Source organism: Vigna unguiculata, chromosome 4 (genome assembly GCF_037176805.1).
Source record: "Vigna unguiculata cultivar grain cowpea cultivar isolate G323 ecotype 2 chromosome 4, ASM3717680v1, whole genome shotgun sequence".
Classification (NCBI taxonomy): Eukaryota; Viridiplantae; Streptophyta; class Magnoliopsida; order Fabales; family Fabaceae; genus Vigna; species Vigna unguiculata.
The window spans coordinates 30,376,292-30,397,064 of NC_140795.1; the positions used below are offsets into that span (position 1 = coordinate 30,376,292).

The 20,773-nt window shown below is 32.0% G+C and overlaps 2 protein-coding genes across 2 annotated transcripts; both read right to left on the reverse strand.

Annotated features, from left to right (window-relative positions):
* Positions 1 to 794: 794 nt before the first annotated feature.
* Positions 795 to 5,771, reverse strand: LOC114181193 (Rhomboid-related intramembrane serine protease family protein). The gene is made up of 7 exons (XM_028067565.2): positions 5,597 to 5,771; positions 4,223 to 4,736; positions 3,462 to 3,672; positions 3,163 to 3,328; positions 2,213 to 2,383; positions 1,645 to 1,799; positions 795 to 1,444 (listed from the first exon to the last, which is right to left on the reverse strand). Exons 2-7 carry the CDS (start codon positions 4,728 to 4,730, stop codon positions 1,171 to 1,173), a joined length of 1,485 nt encoding a protein of 494 aa, XP_027923366.1. The 5' UTR covers positions 4,731 to 4,736; positions 5,597 to 5,771; the 3' UTR covers positions 795 to 1,170.
* A 9,882-nt stretch (positions 5,772 to 15,653) lies between these two features.
* On the reverse strand, positions 15,654 to 17,474 carry LOC114181349 (large ribosomal subunit protein eL30-like). Its single transcript, XM_028067775.2, has 5 exons — positions 17,324 to 17,474; positions 17,118 to 17,223; positions 16,601 to 16,702; positions 15,891 to 15,959; positions 15,654 to 15,807 (listed from the first exon to the last, which is right to left on the reverse strand). The coding sequence occupies exons 1-5, from the start codon at positions 17,342 to 17,344 to the stop codon at positions 15,767 to 15,769; spliced, it is 339 nt and encodes a 112-aa protein (XP_027923576.1). The 5' UTR covers positions 17,345 to 17,474; the 3' UTR covers positions 15,654 to 15,766.
* Between the last annotated feature and the right edge of the window lie 3,299 nt (positions 17,475 to 20,773).

Below are 20,773 nucleotides of genomic sequence, written 5' to 3' on the forward strand. Positions count from 1 at the left end.
CCATAACTTACTTAAGAATTTACTTAAGAATGGATTGAGAATACCCATGAGTCAAATTGATATATCCAATTATAGGAAGACATGGTCAATTACGTCATCAACATAACCTTGAAAATAACATCAAAGTTAATGATCTCCTAAGCTAAGAGTTTTATATAATACATAAAAATATATTTTTCATGACAAATTTTTTATATAATAATAAAACACTTTATGAACAGTTATCTCAATAAATGAGAAAGAAAAAGACTCTCCAAGTCTGGACGTGTAAAGTAATTACTGTCGTAATGTATTATTGATTGAACGAAAATTACATTATGAAGAATAATAGCAATAATTAACTAAATGATAGCTAATATGTTCTCTGGGGTTCAAAAGGGAGGAGTCTGGTATCAGGAGAATTACAGGTACTCTGTTTATTATGAAAAAAATAAGTTTTAGCCTTTTCTTTGCGCTATTAAAAATTGATAACTGTTGATGAAAAACACAATCTACTTAACAAAAAGATTGAGACAATATAGTAGTGGCTGTTATAAAGGGGAATCGCTTAGAGGACAATTCTATTCCTCTTTGTGATGATTCGAAGTAAGAGCTTGGTCACGTTAAATAAAAATGGCTCTAAAGAGTATTATATAATAAAGAAAATTTATACATCAATTGTATTAAAATTTTGAATTAGTACCAGTGTTTTAACTTTTTTATAAGAAATATATATAATTTATTGGTGTTGAATCTTCTCGACGAATGTAAACTCAATATGAAAATAGAGACAAGTGAGAGCTGGGCCAACAAACTAAACTAAAATAAACATATAACTCTCGTACAATCATAAAATCTTATTTACAATAAAAGGGACTTAGCATATGCAACTTTACACACCGGAGGTAAAAGAGCTTTGTATTTTAAGCATCTATCAGATATGGGAACTGTAATCTACTCTTGAAAATATTGTTTGCAACAGTTTATTAGGCCGTGGACTTAGCATATACAACTTACTTTTTGTAACCCTATAATATTCTTATACAACTACCTAAGTGACAAGTACCTCTCTTTCACTTCCCACTTTTTACTTCCTTTTTTACAATATGCATGTCTTTGTAGGGCAATTGCAAGTACCTTCCCACAAAGTGAATCTGGTTCAGAAACCTTATGAGTAGATGACATGTTGCATCAGCCAAATATCAACACATATTCCAGGGCATCAAAGGCTGCTGCATTGACAGATGCCAGTGCATTTGGTGGGGGCTCCATGAACAATAGGAATGAGCTTAGAACAACGATGAATATGGTGAATATGAATAGTGATTTGCAAGAATCACCTTGTTTTCTAACAAGTTTGAGTCCTTCTTCTTGACTGGTTCCTGATGATGTATCATTCAACTGAAGTGTTGGAATAGTTAAAAAGCCATATGCCATGCCTGAGAAGGCTGCTCCAAAGTGTGACCTTCAAATAAAGGTTTCCATGTTACAGTTTAAATAACAAGTGTTTATGTGTCTACCACATAAACAAATCAGAAAACAGAGGTAAAACCAGAAGTGCTGAAAATGATAGAAGTTAGAAAGAACATGATGTTAAATTCTTTTCATGTTTTTATTGAGTTTCATGACTGAACTACTTTCTCTGAATAACTATGTATGACATACCATTCGTCAATTGGACCAAAGTGGCTTAATATGAACATCAGAGCTGTAATAATAACTGCCTTCTGGAACAGGCTCTCTGAAGCATCACTTGCAATAAGATCTTTGTTTTGAATTTGATACATGAGCCAAGCACCAATTATTGCAAACACAGGACCCTGAGTACAAGTTGAAGTTAGTAACAGAGTTAAAGACATCAAAGGAGATCAAACAGAATGAAAAGTAAAAAAAGTTCAGCTAACTTCACTCATCACTTCACTAATCAATCTAGAAGATTTTAAAATGGTTTGACTCTATATGTACTTAATTTAACCAAATGATTCTCACTTGATTTCCATCAAACCCTTAGAACATGTTCAACTACAAAGCGATTACAATTGAGATTTGGGACTGATCAAATTCATGCAGCATCCTTGTTGACCAACCACAAAATCCCACTTGGTTTTATAATTTACATCAACAATAATTCTCGAGAATTCATATAAATTAAAAATTATGTATTATAGGGTAGTCATTAGAAAAAGCATTCAATCTAAAGGACCATGGTCTAGAATTGTAAAATGGTACTTACAGTTCCACCAACAGTGGGGTCTGGTGTATGTAGAAAACTTGTGAAGTTGCAAGCAATTCCACCCAATATATAGATCAAGAAAAACGTGAATGAACCATAGTCTTTACAAACTTGAGGCCCAAATGTTACAAGGGCCCAACAACTGAGACCCATGTGAAATATTCCTGCATGCTGCATATACAAATTTTCTAAGATGCATGCATGAAAAACATAGCTTCAGTGAGATTAATTTAGCACGTGGTATTAAATAAGTCTCTTACACAATAGACAGAAGAGACTTTTTCACTTTGTTTTGCTAAGTGTTTCTAGATATCAAGAGTACGTGTTTGATGCATGATGTTATAACAGTTTTAAGCAATGAGTTCCATTGTTTTCATGCAGGAAGTATATTCTAGACTGTAATGGCTGTATTTTAAAGCCGTCAGTTAGGAAGCTAAATTATCAAAATAAAGCAAAATTCAAAAGCAAATAAAGTGTAAGACAAAACAAAAGGTTAAACCTTTGGTATTCATAGGAAAACACAACACCAGTAAGACACACACTAGACTAATTTGCATAAAAGATTGACTCTATTTTCAACTTAAAACTTTCCTTATGTTGAGTTCAACTTTCTCATCTTTACTCAATGTATAACTTCAACTCATGATTACGTATTCTTAGTCTCAATCAGTTTGAAAAATTTTTACTCTTTCAAATCATTTTGTTAAATTTGGTGATAACATGACATGCAATCTGAATACATGTCTTGTCACATGTGAGAGAGTAGTTGTTAATGTGATTTTTCTGGACCCATGTTGCCAAAATCACTGTTTTTTAAGAATTAAAGACATTTAATTAAAAGGTTTAAATTTAACACCATAAATAAAACCATGTGATTTTGCAAAATGATGACGAGTGTCATGTAATATATCTGCAGAATGGAAACACGGACCCAATTCTCAATCTTGTACCAGAAACATTGGTGTTATAAGCCTCCACCATTCTCCAACCATGATCAAATGGTTTATCTTTGCTCCATACAGTAGTGGAATCGAAAACATCTCTACATCAGAAGTCCTTACAGGACTTGCTATTTCAAATAGAAACACTGCAATGTTTATAGAAACCAATATGCCACTGCACCCAGATGAAGGATTAAAGAAAGTTATTTATAATATCACAAACAATTAATGTGAGGAAAGTTAGTATGATAGCTTCAACAATAGCCAATGAAAGAATAAAACAAGAACTTTGACAGAGCAGAACTTACATTAGGTAGAGACTGGAGGTTTCAAAATGCTGCAATGAATCTGTATCAGACCTTGGACCGTGTACATCTTTTAGTCTTCTTATTCCCACAAAAGCATTTTGTTTCCTAAAGTGTGATCTTTCAATGTCTTCGCTCACAGATTGTTTTGGTGCTAAATTTTCTTCACTACTATTTTCAACATAATATGGCATGCGAGATTCTTGGTTGGCTCCTGCATATCAAAATACCACGTCATTCATCTTTGAAACAAACATGTTCTTTTCTCTGTTAGAACAATGTTCAAGTGGTTAGGATTGAGAAGGCCAAGTCAGCCAGAAGAAGAGAAGGATCATCAAGGTATTAGTATATAGTGTTAATAAGTGGATTTTAAACCTATTTTGACCTTACAAAACTAGTTTATAAGGTGAGTGTTTACACCCACTTATATAATAAATGTTAAGAAGTGAATTTTAAGTTTAATTCAATCCTATAAAACCAATTTATAAGATAAGATTTGCACCAACTTATATAATAAAAATCGGTCTTATGACTAGTTGAGATACGTTTACGCATTGACAACGTCAGGGGTTTTTATATTATCATCTAATCAGAAACTACTATGTACTGAAAGTTTGGTGACTTTTATAATCACTCTTAGAAATCACATCAATCCTGATTTTTGATTAGTTACTTACTATTGTAAAACATTCTACGCTAGCCGTGCATAAACATTACACTCTGAATGAAAGACACCGCAATACCAGAAAGTAATTACACTTTACCATGATTTATTTTTCCAAGATACTCATCAAGAGACTCTATTGCAGTTTCTGATCTAGTTTGGCACTCTGTTTGATACACCTGTGTCACCTTGTGTGAGGAATCAAATGTACGCAATTTTTCATTATCTTGGAGTTTTCCAAAATAAGAATCTAATGACCTTAGTTGCTTCTCAGTTGAGCTAGAACCTGCTGAGCACCAAACTCTGGAAAAATTTTCTTTTTTTGAATAACATCTCTGATTGTCTGAGACACAGAGTCTTGTCACATTCTTATGCAGAGAAACTTTGTCATGAAGTGTGCACCTAGGTACATTTCTCTCTCTTGTGTTTGATTTTGTGAGGGCATTGTTGACTTTGTTCCATGGTTGGAAACTCCTGCACATAAAGATGGACCTCTTCATTTTATAACACTCATACAGGAACCTCTTCTCACTCTGCCTCATTGCATTTTGAGCTGGTAAATTTTTGTCCTTGTAGGGCATTTTGTAAAACATAGGAAATGCTGCCATGAAAACCTGAAGGGCAAAACACAAAGGAAAGAAAAGGATAATCAACATACAAAGGAATAAAGCAAGTCAAAACAAAGACTCACTAGAGTAAATAGTATCTTTCAAGGACTTATACACTCGTCTAATCACTATTCATGATATATTTGTTAACTTCTGCAATATATTAAGGAAATTTGAAATTAATGAGTTATGAGACAACTCGTATAAACCCAAAACCTTAAAGTCAATAAATTTTTTATATTCTTTCTTATATATGGTTCAACTTTCTCATTTTTTTTAATTCATTCACCTGAAATCCTAACTTTAGCTTAATCAAGCAACAGTGAAAGTGGGAAATAACATGAAATGAAATCAACTTTATCGGGCTGCAATCAAATAAGAAAACTAGAAAGAAAACGATAATTTTATTTCAGACTTATTGGGTCCTTGTTCGTACAAAAAGGTTTGCTCAGACAAAAAACAGTGGATGAGGACAATAACGTATTCACCTTTGAACCACAAACACCTTTGTCAGATTGTTACATACTCCCAAATATCTACAGTTATATCATAACAGAAAATTGTAAACATATCTTCATTCACTCATTTCTGCATTAATATTTCGAACCATGCACAAAAATCACCTCATGCAGTCAAAGATATCAGTAGGTTCTTTTTCCAGCAAACAGAAAAACATGAATCCCTTCAAGGCCTTGTTTTTACAGTTAGAACACTGATTAACGAATTGAAATGGTTAAGACAGAAAGAAAGAAAGAAATAAAGAAAGGCAAGGCAACATGAACAGGTGCATGTTAAAATTACAGCAAGAATGGTCATAGAATCAATAAACTGAAATGCAAAAGATAAAGAGTTGGACTTGGTTCTACCTGTCAAGGTAAAACAATGCAGAAAATTTGTTTAGTTCTCACTCATATCTTAGCTTCTAGAGAATTGGAAGAGAAATGAAGTGAAAGTTGTTACTTGGTATTCCATAAATGACATATGGTAATGGCTTCATGGTGTTTGTTAAATTGCACAGACAAGAATCTAAAATGACAGCTAATTCTGTTTCATTGTACCTTATCTTTGTTCAGCCATTCATGGGTTGAACAAGAGATATTCAATGTTTGTTAGCCAATAAATGCAGAGGATTTGGGTGGGTCCACTTGCCACTTAGGTTAATCTCCCACGTTGCATGCTTAAGCACCTTAAACTTCCTTCGGATTTTCCTTCCCATTCAAGGGAAAATGTATGGCCTACAACTTCTTAGTGGGAAAATGAATTGTGATGCAGAGGAATGAAACCAAAATATCTAAAATGGTCCACTTTGTGGTCACACTAGATGACACAATTTTTTGAAAAAGAAAATTCATATAAAAAAGATGAGATTGTTTATGTCTACTTTACTTTTTTAATAACATAAGCTGATTTTAATTATTTTTATGTCTTTATTATGTAACTATTAACGTAAAATAAGTAACTATTTTTAATAAGTAAATTATACATAATTCTTTAAAAAATATTTGCTTTACTTTTTTTAAAATACTTATTTTAAGTTTAATCAAATTGATTTGATTTTTTTATATAAGTAATGTATTAATAATTTTTTTTTTAGTTTTGGGTCCTGAAAATTTTATTTTTTAAACAAATACATGTAAATTTTATTTATATTTGTTTTAATTATGTTGTTTTAATACTGTAATATGGAAAAGTTTTTTGCTTATATTGTATAGTATACGAATAAATTGGAATTAGTGTGTGCTATTCTGTTTCCAAATAAAGTAATTTAAAGAAAGAAATATCATCAAAATTTAAAATACCCAAAAATGAATAAGGTAAATAATTGGTTGTATAATAAAAATTGAAATAATTCGTTTTTCTTACGATAAAAAAAACTGCACTCTGTTTAAATTTCATTAGTAATTAATATATCTATCTATTGAAGTTTCTTTTTCCTAATAAATAGATATGATAATTATTAAAAATTAAATATGTTCTCGATTATATTAACGGTGGCTAATGAAGTTTAGATAAATTAAACTTATTATATTAAAAACGTAATTTTATTTTTATTATATTAGAAATGAAATATGTTAATATTTAATACTTATTATATTAAACTGATATCTACCCAAATAAATCCATTACTAGATTTAGAATCAAAGAGCAAAAGGAAAAAAAAAAACAACTATCATTTCAGTTTTCTTTACAAGCATACAAGAACTAGTACATTATAACGATAGAACATTTTAAATTCAATATATAAAATTCACTAAATTCCTTTTAAAACTGGTGATTATTCACAAGCATGTAAAAGCTATAAGCGCCTCTAATATAAGATTTTTTTTTTAACCAAATGATTTTGATGGCTTCGGTCATCTAATTAAATATTTTTGTCCTATTAGTTTTTTTAGTAAAATAATATCTTCAATTGTGATTTTCTAAAAATAGTATCTCAAATCATAATTAATTATTACTTTTTCTAGGCTTTCTGTCTCTACTTCCGGTGCTTAATAAGGAACCTGCAAATTTTCCTATGTTCCTTTTGCAAACATCCTTACTAAGGATTACATTCTTAATTCCTTCCAAAGTTAATTTTGTAGTCCCAATTAATACCCACCGAAACTAATCTTGACATTAAGGAATTAAATTCGCTCACATGACCTATATGTTGGATTTATATTTTTTATATACGGTTATATATATATATATATATATATATATATATATATATATATATATATATATATATATATATATATATAAAATATTGGTCTTACACATATAAAATATTTGATATCACTTTTAATCCAAAACCTTAAAGCAATGGAGTTATGGGCATTTCATCTTATATACTGTGATCCCTTTTGTTATGGTTATGCAGTCAGTCACTCTGAACCATCGACTTTGATACCACTGATGAATTTATATATTCTTTGTATGTGGGTTATAATCATTGAGAGATTGTGGTTCTCTATATGACATTGGTCTTACACATATAAGGCATTTAACATCACTTTTAACCAAAAATCTTAAGGCAATGTAGTTATGGGCCTTTCATCTTATATAGTGTTTAACTTTGTCTTTTCTACCCAATGTGGGACTTTGACTCACACTTAGACTATTTTCAACACTATAATACTAGCACCTTTTCGCATCTTCATATTAACTAATTGACGAATCAAAAATACCTTGTTTTATGTTGATGGTTTTTCGTACATTCTTGATAAATGCATTTATAAAAACATATGTCGTCTTCTCGTTGATAATATTGTAAGCAACATTCTTCAACGATGTTAATCTAATGACGCCTAAAACCTGTCGATTTAGCAACTCCCAATTTGCATGAGACATAGTTTCTGGTTTATTCTCAGACAAAGTCGGGTACAACTTCTTTTGATACAAATAATCTTTAATCTACATCTTTCAAAATTTGAAATCACTTCCGTCGAACTTATTAATATTCACTTTCCCGTCTTTTGTAACATCCTGGTCGGATATTACTAATTTAAATAAAATAAAAAAATTATATAAAAATAAATAGGCAATTAATAAGTCTTTCCATGTTGGCAGGAAAATTAAATTTTTATTTAAAGCGTCAAAATTAAAAATCCATAAATTCAACTCAATGTTTACAAAAATCCAAGAACTAATCATAAACGATTGTTTACAAAAAAGTAAAAATAGTCCATAAACAAGTATCCCCTACTAGTCCCTTTCTGGCTCTATACCTCACTAGCTCCACCTGAAACATCATCTGCTCTCGTGTAACAAGTTACACGATCATCGCCAAACACAAACAGATAGGATGAGCTTATAGAATAACCAAACAATAAACATTATAATTTAAATACACACATGTCGGGGAACCTCCATCCTCCGATACTAGAAATCATGGCCACCACCATGTACATACATGTTCTACATACTCTAATAATGACCTTAAGTTAACACTTTCTACCACAAGCCATAACTTGTGGTTCCACCCCTACAAGCCACCACTCGTAGATTACACGTGCGGAGCTATCATGTTATGAACCACCATTCGTAACGTCAAATGGAGCTCCCCAATACGAACCATAATTCGTATTCTCAATACAAGATTCGCAACATCATCGACCACTACCTGCAATTGCCAATCAAGTGGAGCCAAACCATACGAGCCACAACTTGCATGCTCACACCATATTTCACATATCACTAAGCCACAACCCGGGATCGCCACATGTTTACCCTTCATTCTGAGCCACAAATCCAGGAATGTCCTCAGCAAATTCCATACTCAAGGTATCATCCAAAGCAATGTAGAGCACGCACAATTCCAAGTGAACAACCCCTGTCCCCTGCATTATCGCTTGGCGCTGCCTAAGCGCCCCCAAGTGAAATTATGTTGTAGACAACTTGGCGGGAGTCACACGTTGCCAGACGCCACATCCCTCAAAGGTCTCTAGTTTTACAAGTATCGCCTGGCAGAGCTCTCTTCACCACCAGACGCCACGCGTTTCAGTGGACACTACCCACACAGTTGTCGCCTGGCTGGATCATCCTCACCGCCAGGCGCTATGCGCTATAAGACCTCTCTGTTTTTGTAGCTATCGCCTGGCGATTGAAACCTCACCGCCAGGCGCTACACCTTGGGTGTCAAAGGGGGCCTAGCCCGACGGGCCGGCTGTTAGCCCGACACACAAAAGGGGGCCGAGATAGGGTTTCCAACCCGTAGACTGGCTACAGCCCGACCCGTTTATTGTGCTGCCCCAACAGGTTATAGGGTGGGTTGGAGCGGGCCAACCCGCAACCTGTTTCACCACTAATAACATGTGTTTTTCCTCTCTAGGTCAGTCACTCTATCGTTGATCACTGATTCAATTTTTTTCGTTATGTTCTCTTGTTTATGTGCGAGTGCGAGAGAGAGTTGTTACACACTTCTTCTCCTTCATTACTCGAACCCAAGCACACTCACAACTTAAGCATCTCATCTTTTTCTCCTTCATTGAAGCTCGTCTGCACTGACTTACATCTTCTTCTTCAATTCTCATATTTGCAATGACAATCTCGCACGAAAGGAGGGGACGTCATTGTTGAACCTTCTCTTCGATGACCACCAATTTCAACAACGATGAAGGATGACGTAGTGTAGAGGTTGGTTCCTCTGTCCTGAATTTGCCATATTTTTTCAATTCCTTTCTGCCCTAGTTGTTCAATTGAGTGTAACTTCCCAATTAATCCTTGATTTCCCTAAATAATGAAAGATTGACCCTAATTTTTGTCTACATTGTTTTCTCATTTCATTTATAGTGAAAAACAACAGCAATCACTTTGGGTTTATGGAATCGTGACACAGATTGGAGTGTGCTTGAAACTGTTGGAGGGTCTGAGGGTGTGGGCTATGATCAACTAAAATTTTAGGTACTTATTTGTATGAAAGCTTTATTGTTTGGAGATTTTTTTTGAAGTGTGTATGTGTTGGAGAGAGTAATTGTAACATCCTGACCGGATATTACTAATTAAAATAAAATAAAATATAACTAATATTAAATATGCAATTAATATGAAAAACTCTTTCCCAAGGCGTGGAAAAATTTTAAACTTTATTAAATACTCCAAAACCAAAGTACGAAAAGTAGCTCAACGTTCATAAAAAACTTAATAATTGTTCATAATGACGGTTTACAAAAATAGTAATTATATAAAGCATCACAAGCCCATTGCAGAATTACCAAGTTACTTGCATCTCATTCATCAAGTCTTGAAACCCACACCTTTTATGTCTTGTTAACATACCTAGTCCCAATGGATGCTCTCACTTAATTATACCATCCCTTAATATTAACTACCAACAACCATGCTCATCAATAATATACCACCATCCCCCAACCACACCTACTTCCCATCACTGTTACCAAAACATCACTGCAATTTTCCCATAGCCTCATGTAACACAACAATTAAGCTTTAGCATACCATTACACCATTCACTCAACTTAGGTCACCCAACATATTCACTATAATTCCTAATTTATATTCTGTAACTTCTTATGTTTATTATTCATTCAGCTAAGTCTCAACTGAACATTCTTGAAGTCCCAATTCTTCCAAAACTCAAATCACAGTTATCCCTTCCCCTATCTATACAATGCTAATTACCCATTTTTTCTCTTTTTTTCAAATAGTTGACCCCACTGGTTTTCCCCCAACAGATTTTCCCCAACACGCACACGACCCAACCAACATCAAATTGTCGGTTTTCGTGTGTCGCCTGGCAGCAAGGATGTGCCGCCAGGCAATGCATATGATTCTAGGAAGTTCTAGAACCTCTTATGCATGCGGGTTACTCAAAATCGTTACTATCATGCAACCCACCATACAAGATCAGTCCTAAATGATTTTTCCAGTATTCAGCCACATTCGATTACATCTTGAATTACCAATTTAGTGTCACCCAAATTAAAAATTCATTTTTCGCATTCATTCTTAACCCTAATTCACCCACATGCCTCTTAATCATCCAAACCTCATAATCCCTACAAAATTCATAAATTCAGAGCATTCATCAATCAATAAAACACTAAGGACCATTTTTCCTCTATCATAATCACCATAAAATGCCCAAAAGTCCAAAATGAGTCAAAATAGCATGAGTCACCTGACAGGTGTTCATCGTCGCCAGACAGTTCTTGCTAGAACCCAGAAAAATTGGTTAGCCCTGATGTGTCGCTTAGCAGGTCTTCAACGTCGCCTAGCAGACCTTCAATGCCGTCAGGCAGTTTTTGGAAAATTTTCAGAAACATACAAAATTCAAGACAGTAGAGGCAAAACACATAAGCAACAGTCATCCAATTCATAATATACTGTAAAATTAAACAAATGTGGATTGAACTCCCCTAACATGGATTTCCTTGCTCCAACGCCCTTTTAGGATGTCCTCTTGATTCGGAATGACTCTCCTTTGCTCCTACCAACACTCACTTTCAATCCTCTTCTAGGTTCAACCCTAATGCTCTCAAAACTGTTCCTAGTTGCTTTATTAGGATACCATTTTCTTTTCTCCCTAGGTTCTCTCCTTTCTCACCTCTCTAGACTCAAATTAATTAAATTTAATTAAAAAAAACAAAAATGGGATTATGGAACCGTTAATGGCCATCAAATACCATTAACATGTGATTTACTCAGCCCTCCCAACTGCTCTCTATGAGGACAGGTGATTTACTCAGCCCTTCCAACTGCTCTCTATGACAGCTGGGGTTTCTGAACATTCTCATTCATGACCAAAAAGAAATTTGGCAAAAAGGAACCTATTTTAGGTAAATCAAGGTTCGACTGTCAAGGTTCAAACACACAACCACATAATTACCAAGTTGATGCACAACCAATCAACTAATTCAAGTTTCATGATAATTCCTACACATCTACGGTTATATTATCACGCACCATGGTCACCGATTTTACAAATATAAAAAAACAATTAAATAACACACTAATGGCATCCACATGACTCAAACCACAGTCCTTTCATAATAACTAAGTACTCTCAATCACTTGAGCTAGTACTATTACTTGTCATAATCGTTCGCATTAAATGCCATAAAGATTCCATTACCCGCATTTATATTAAATAATTATTTAATTTCTCGGGTCATACAATAATTGTGTCTATAATTATGTCTGTAATTATTGTTGTTTTGAGTGGGCTTGAAACTGTTTTTTTTATGGGAGATTTTGTTTTAAAGCGTGTATGTGTTGTTTGAAGTGTGTATGTGTTGAAACAAGTATAAATGTGTAACTCGAAACATGAGTTTGGCGCATGAGTGAGCTTGGTAGCTGTTTTGACCTTGAAAGTGTTTTTTATTGAGTTTCTGAAACATGTGTGGTTGAGCTTGCTGAAACTTGTTGAAATTTGAGCTTGCTGAAACTATTTTCATTGAGGTTACTTGAAATTATAGTGAATTATGTTTGATGAAACTAGTGTACTTGAGAATATATATATATATATATATATATATATATATATATATATATATATATATATATATATATATATATGAGAGAGAGACAAAAAACTTGTTGAGGGAAGAGTTGACAAGCATTCCATCTAGAATTTGTTTAACTTCGGATTTGTGGACATCTTGCACTACAAATGGTTACATATGTTTGACAGCCCATTATGTTAGTAGTAATTGGAAGTTGTCTAGCAAAATTCTAAACTTTTGTCATTTGCCTCCACCTCACACTAGATTTGAATTGTGTAAGAAGATAAATGAGTTTTTACATGAGTGGGGGCTTGAAAAAATATTATTTTCCATCACTTTGGACAATGCTTCTAGTAATGATGTTTTGGTCAAAACCTTAAAAGAGAAGTTTGTTTTGCAAAATTCCTTACTTTATGATGGTGAATTCTTCCATGTGTGTTGTTGTGCACACATTTTAAACCTCATTGTGCAAGAAGGATTGAGAGTGATTGGTGATGGTGTGGATCTAATAAGGGAGAGCATTAAGTATGTTAGGGGATCAGAGAGTAGAATGATAAAATTAAAGCAATGCATTGAGCAAGTTGGAGACATTGATGCAAAAAAGTGCTTTGTGTTTAGATGTTCCAACAAGATGGAATTCAACGTTCTTGATGCTTCAAAGTGCCCTTCAATACCAACGAGTGTTTGGAAGTTTACACTTGGTTGATGAGAATTACAATAAAGCTACTTGATTTATTATTATTATTATTATTATTAATGTTCAAACTACATTTAGATAAAATATGAAACATTAAGATTTTCTAAATCTGATTTGTAAAGATGAGGACAAAATAAAGAATATAGTTATTTAGAAGTAGGGATGTTACATCTAGCATGTGAAATATATTACTTGTTTTATCCTAATCAGATTTTCCAAGCCACCATCTTTCGATTATCAGGTATTCTCATATATGCAATCAATCTAAAATATACAGAATATGTAGTAAAGCAATAATAGAACACGAGAGTGATGGAAAAGAATTATAGTGAATAGTAAAATTTACAAGGAGTTAATAATACATTACACCCAATCCCATAAATAAGAGAGTTAGTTATTCCTTAAAGATCAATGTCTCAACCTTCAGAATATTAGAATAAAAATAAAGATCAATGTCTTAACCTTCAGAATGTACCTCTACCTTATCTCTTTTTAGGTCAAGTGTCATTCTCCCCAAAATAATTATTTTCCCCTTTCTTCGGGGAGTTTTCCCATGAGGGGTGTTTATTTTTTTAGAAGGGTTGCTTTTTCTTTTTTAACTTTTTCAAGTCTCTTATTTATAGATTTTTCAAATTGAATTGGATCTTATCTTTTTCAATTTTATTAAATGAAATCTAAAATATCTAAAAAGATGATAATAAAATAACAATAAACGATAAAAATAATTAAAATGAGGAAAACCTCTAACAAGTGGTAACCGGGATGCACCAATAATTTGGCTTGACCTAGACCAGTTTGGCTCCGCCTTCGTCTAATATCGACTAACTTAGCCATCTGCCTCGAAATGACTCTACTCAACCTTAGAATCGTTCCAACATAGCTTGACCTAGTCCTCATTGTTTTAACTCAATTTAGACGCACATTGATTTTGAATTTTCTTAAAAAAATGATTCAATCTAAATCTTATTAAGTAAATTATACTTAAAATAAATAGATAAAATATAGATTTGAATTTAAGAAAAATCCATTTAAATAAAATTAGAGTAATATAAATTTGAATTATTTAATACTTAATTCTTCCTAAAAAGACATTTATCATTAAAACAAATACAAAATAATAATGGTACAATAGAAAAGTAAAAATATTAATTCAAGTTAGATGTTTCATGAAAAAAAAAATTAACAAAAGAAAAATATAGTTAAAGTTGAATTATTTTTAGGGGAAGAAAGTCTGTAATTGGTCAAGAACAAAAGTAGTGATATTTTTCATCTTAGTGCACATTTGTAAAGAGAAGTGTTATTTTAATGTAACTAAAGTTTATTGAATGTTTTAACATGAATTATATTTTACAATTATAATTCGCATCGTAGTTGCCAATTTTTTTAACTATTATCACTATTTCTTGGAAATGTTAAAATCTAACTATAAAAAACAAACTCGGTATATAGAATATGAAGTTTATTGGTTTAAATAAAATGTTTATTGATTGGTTTAAATCACATTAGGAGTTATATTTTAAAAATTGAGAAGATAACCAAGCACTAAATATCAAATTACACAAACAAGTAAATCAAAATATAAGCACGTTGAGTTCAGAAAAATTCTTCAGATCACGAACTTTGTGCCAACATCCTTGCATCAGTAATTTAACGACAGCTTTTGTATTAAGATGTAAATTTTGTTTCCTCGAAACATTGAATAAATTGTATAAAAGAAATATAATTTCATACAAAAACTATGATTTTCTAGTAAACAATTTACGACTTCTAAATAATAAAAATAAAATCTTAACTAATTTATAATAATTCGTTACCACAATAAATTTATTTAACAATAATTACATTACATCTTTTATATAATTAAATCTTCTGTTCAACTCGAAAAAGTTAATTTGCCACGTATCCACGCATCCTACAAACACAATGAAATAAATCTCTAAATTTTAATCAAATATACAATTCACATTACCACACAAATCTGCTCTAATCATTAAATACTTTTTGCACAAATTTAGTATGTTTTCATAACCGTGCTACATTATTATGTATCACACACCATACATATCAAATTAAGAATTCATTACAAAAATGTACATACCAATTTAGTAAATTGTATGCAAAGAAACCAAATTATAAATACATTATATGTTAATCTGGTCAGGGAATAGTTTAGGTAGGAAAATATTGAACCAAAATTTGATGCGAAGGCAAGTTAAAAGTATCGCTTGTTAACCATCACGAAAAAAATAAATTACGTAGATAATTTCTTAAAAGCTTAAATACTCAAAAGTTCAGCCTATATTAAAATTTCTTAAAGACAAGTCCGAAAAAACAGGAACAAATATCAAACAATCAAAAGTTTTCAAGGACAAAAAAAAGGAGTTAATACAACTCTACTGCTCGGTGTTCATTGTCTTGATGATATCCGAATCACCTGAAAATAATAACTAAGTTAGAAAACATGGTGCATGCAATGAGTTCCAAATATGAAAAAATTAAGAAGTAACTAGACAGTACCAGGATCAATAATGCTAAGGCAGCAAACTCTGTAATATTTGCCACATGCGGTGCCCAAATCCACATTGTCTGCAGAAACAAGACAATTTGCTATGAGCGGTTAATACACGGATATATGATTGATTAGCTTCTGCATGTCCATTGACATTATGGCGACAACTGAGAAGCAATAATAATACACATTCCATGACGGAGTTTGGAACTATTGAATGGCAAAAACCATAACAATTCATCCACAAAGCAAGCATAATTTAAACATTATCTAGTGCCCAATTGCAGTATAATCCATGGATACAGATGGGCCCATTTCACCATATGAAAGTAATACTATCTTTGCTTTGAACCTAGCAAACAGATTTAAGATTAAGAATAACATTGTCAAGTTCAAGTTACCAAAACTTGCATACAAATTGGGGGTTCATAAGTGTGTAAGTGTACAGAGAGAGAGAGAGAGAGTGAGAGAACATGTGTGTGGTAAACTACAATGAATCAGGAATCCTCATAATCAAGCATACCCTTGAGTACTAGAGGAAAGGAGAGCATCAAATGTAGGCATAATTGTGCCAAACCAAATGTGGAAAATGCTTACAAGAGTACTAGTATAGTGTTTCTCACGTTCCATTCAGTGTCCATCAACATACAAAAATTTTCTTGTCTAAGTGCTTGTACATTATCATGAGATGGCACACATTGTTTAGATTAGAACTTACTGCCGTTGTAATGGTGAACTCCAACCTTCGCCAACATAGCATAGTACTCAATTTCAGACTTCCTCAATGGTGGGCAATTGTTGGCAACGATAATCAATTTTCCTGGAAATAAAAGCATACGAAATGTTAAAACATAACTTTTTGTACAGTTAGCTAATTATCCAATGCGCTACAGAAATCCGGAACAGATAACAAAATAAGTTATAAACATCATGGATCTCCAGCATACAGAACTAGAATTTCAACATAAGTGCCTAACTCCAACACCCAATATTTGAAATTCGAACGTGCATAAGGCCAGATTTCCTAAACCCTAAAAAACAATTCAATCCCCCTAAAACCCACAATGCATGACAAAAGATAATCCAGATTTTCTTTAATATTGAAAAATTAAAAAAAAAATCAAACTTTCAGCAGAACCATTAAATCAATCCAACTGATAAATATTCAAAAAAAAAAAATCCATATCAGATCATATAGATCAAATCAAAATTCAAAAGAAAAGCTAGAATAACACCTTTGGAGCTCCTGAGGGATTTGAGAACCGTTTTATAACCCAATGTATATTTCCCACTCTTCATCACAAGAGCGAGCCTGTTGTTGATACTCTCATGGGTCTTCTTCTGCAGAAAAAACAACAAAAAGAAATCAGAAACCAATAACACAATAAAAATAGTTATTATAATGGATGTGAGAAGAGAAAGACATGGGGTGAGATATTACAGTCTTCTTGGCAGCAACCATGGTGGCGTTGGAACTCTCTGAAGAGCGTGATAATGGTCTGAATTTGCCCCAAGGAAGAAACCCTAAATTTTTTGGTGGCAGAGACTTTAATATAGAGTGTCTGCTAGGGTTTAGAAGTTGAACGGTGTCGTTTGGAGTGTCAGCGCATTTTTAATCTCACATGGGCTGTTTCCTGCACCCCTACAATTGCTATCTATACCACCATAACTTGTAAAATACCTATTTTACCTTGTTATATATTTTAAATATAAGAAAACAAGTACAAGAAAATTTATCTTATTAATTATATTTATCTTGTTTATAGGTATCACAAATGTTAGGATTTTGGTCATTTTAGAGTGTCTATTTTATGTTACTATCCATATTTACTTGTCCGTGTTTAAAATTGTGACCTATTTTTCACTTGTGTTTTTTTTTTCTTTTCGTTTTTACGCTCTCCTACGTCATGGAGTATAAATCGTAAATCACTTATAAGGCTCATAGAGAAGGTTTATTCTCTGTCGTAATCCATTTTTTTAATCCTCAAATTTTCACAGTATACAATTCGATAATCAAAGAACAATGTTGTGTTTTTTTTTTCTCATTGAAGTTTGGGTTTATTTCTTTGTAATATGCTTTGTCAAAAGACAGACTAGTGGTTGACATTGATGACTATTGTTGCAGTGGGTTGGTGATGCCCAACCACGATGAGACGTTACCAACGATGGTTCTGGGTGAACATAGATGAACATGAAACAACAGACTCTTGGTTGGTGAGATTGGTTAAAATGGGGGAGAAAGGAACCCCTTTGCTTCATTGCCCTAATGTGAAAAGAGAAAGAGAAGAATAAGTTGGATTTTGGGACTAAGTCCCTTTACAGGATCATGATGTGGTATTTTGTTTACCACGTCAAAAAAGAACTAACATTATTAGCTAATGAGGACTAATTTCACAAGTTTTGAAAGGAGAGAGACCTAATAACGAAATTAAAGTTTGAAAGAGAGACTAAAACCAAAATCGCTTAATAGTTTAAGAACCAAAAACATAGTTAACCCTTAATTATTTAATCAATTTTACTTGAGCAATCCATAGTGTTGGTGTAATTGGGTGCACTAAGTGGAATAACTGTGAAACATAATTTTTAGGTATAATTATTGATTTAGTCCTCTAACCTTTTTGTTTGGTTCATTTTGGTCCCTTTTATTGGCAAAAAGAGGAAGACTTAAAGATTTTGATGATGACAAGGAATCTCAAGCAAATTGAAAGATAATTTGGAGACAAGTTTTTTATGTTTAATGTCCTCTTGTAAATAAGTTAATAATGTATTAAAGTAACTTATAATAGCTTAGAATCAGCAACATACTCTTAATCTTTTTGGATCCTTTTATTTTTGTAAAATTAGTTGTGATAATCGATTATCACTTTTAGAATAATCGATTATCTTAAGCTGTATTCAATTTTTTGAAAACTCACTAGAATAACTGGTTATCTCATTGAATAATCGATTATCTGCTCAAACTTTTGTTTTTAGAAAACGCATTAGAATAATCGATTATCTACCATTTTTGAATTTGTCTTTTCAGCTTCTTAACCCAAGTTTCGAATGGCTTTAAATAAAACTCCTTTTCATTTGTAAACTTACCTTTTTGAGAACTAGAGTTCTAATGTTGTGACTGCAAAATATTACTCCGAGTGTTCTTAAAAATAGCTTTAAAAAGTTTAGTGTGGGTAGAGCGATACATTTTCCTAAGAGGGTTCTTGGGAGATTGGGTGCTATTGTTGCTATGAAAGATGGTCGGTTTTCTGTGTAATTCAAAGGAAGTATCTCTTCATCTCTTGTGTCTTTAAGAGAGGTGTTTTCTAATCCTTTATTATCTTAATCTGATTGTATATTATAGTGATTAAGTTAATCTCTCTATTTAAGAGAATAAAAATTAGACGTGGAGTCTTTTGATCCGAACCAATATAAATATCTATGTTGAATCTTCTTTTCTATCTCTTTAATTTATCTGCTCTTGCATTTAAAGGAGTTGAGGGTTTAATTTAAATGGTAAATTTTGGGAAATTTTTTAAAGTATTAATTTTATCAATAAACCAATTCACCCCCTATTGGTTATTGTCCATTAACAAATGATTATGCTGCTTAATTACAACACCCTTATTAATTTTTGTTGAATTTAGTCTTCTAATTATTTGAAAAGGTTAAATATGGTCATTTCTGTACATGTCATGTGTCAAGTCGTGGAATTTTAATTTTTTAAAAATTTTTAAAATTTTTTATTTTTCTTTTGAATATACAAATTACCATCATCAAGTTACAATTGTGCCACATTACAGTGGTATTGGTTGTTTTTAATTTAGTCCCTTTGTTTTTAAAACGATCCAATTTGGTCCTCTTCAACTTGAGAACAAATTAGTAATTATGCTTAACTACAACTTATCTATACATGTTAAAATAATTTTTTAAAATGTATACATCAGATCACTCCACCTAAATACTCAAATTTATTTTATTTTATTTTTACATTTTTAACCTTTGTAATTTTTTACACATGTTGTGACTCTAAAGCCATCAATAATATTACAATAAATTATAGACATCCAATCCTTAGGCTACGTGATATGTTGGATGAATTGCATGGTTTCATTATATTTCCCAAAATTGATCTTAAGAGTGGTTATCACTAAATTCAAATTAAAAAAGGTGATGAGTGGAAAACTGCTTTTAGACTACATTTGAACTATATGAATGGTGAGTGATGCGTTTTGGCCTTACTAATGCACCAAGTACTTTCATGTGACTCGTGAATCATGTCTTAAAGGATTATATAGGAAATATTGTTGTAGTTTATTTTGATGACATTTTAGTGTATAATAAGAGTCACATGATCATGTAGGTCAGCTTATATCAGTCCTCTCCTTTCTTAAAGTTAATAATTTGTTTGGTAATATAGACAAGTGTACTTTTTGTGTCGATAATGTTGTCTTTCCAGGTTTTGTGGTCAATAAGAATAGGGTTCATGTGGACCCTTAGAAAATAAAGACCATTCAAGAAAGAAGTGTAGAAGAAATTAAGAACTTTCATGGTTTGAAAAGTTTGCATTCCCTAATGTAAAAGCTAAAATAAAACAAAAATAAAACTAATAGATTAAAATTTCAAATATGTGTATCATATTTAAATTGAATTTTCATTAACAAAAATTAATATTTATTATTAATAGTTTATACATAAAACAAGAAATAAAATGATTAATATTTTAATTTTCTTTAAAAAACTATAGTTGTGATTTATTAATTTTTTTTATGGGTCAATTTGTTCTAAACATCGATTTTATGTCATAATAATGGGGAACCATACTTATTATAATAAAAAAATTGTAGTAAAAACATATATATTATATATATTGTCTTTAATAATATTTTATAGTTTTAAATGTAATGATATTTAC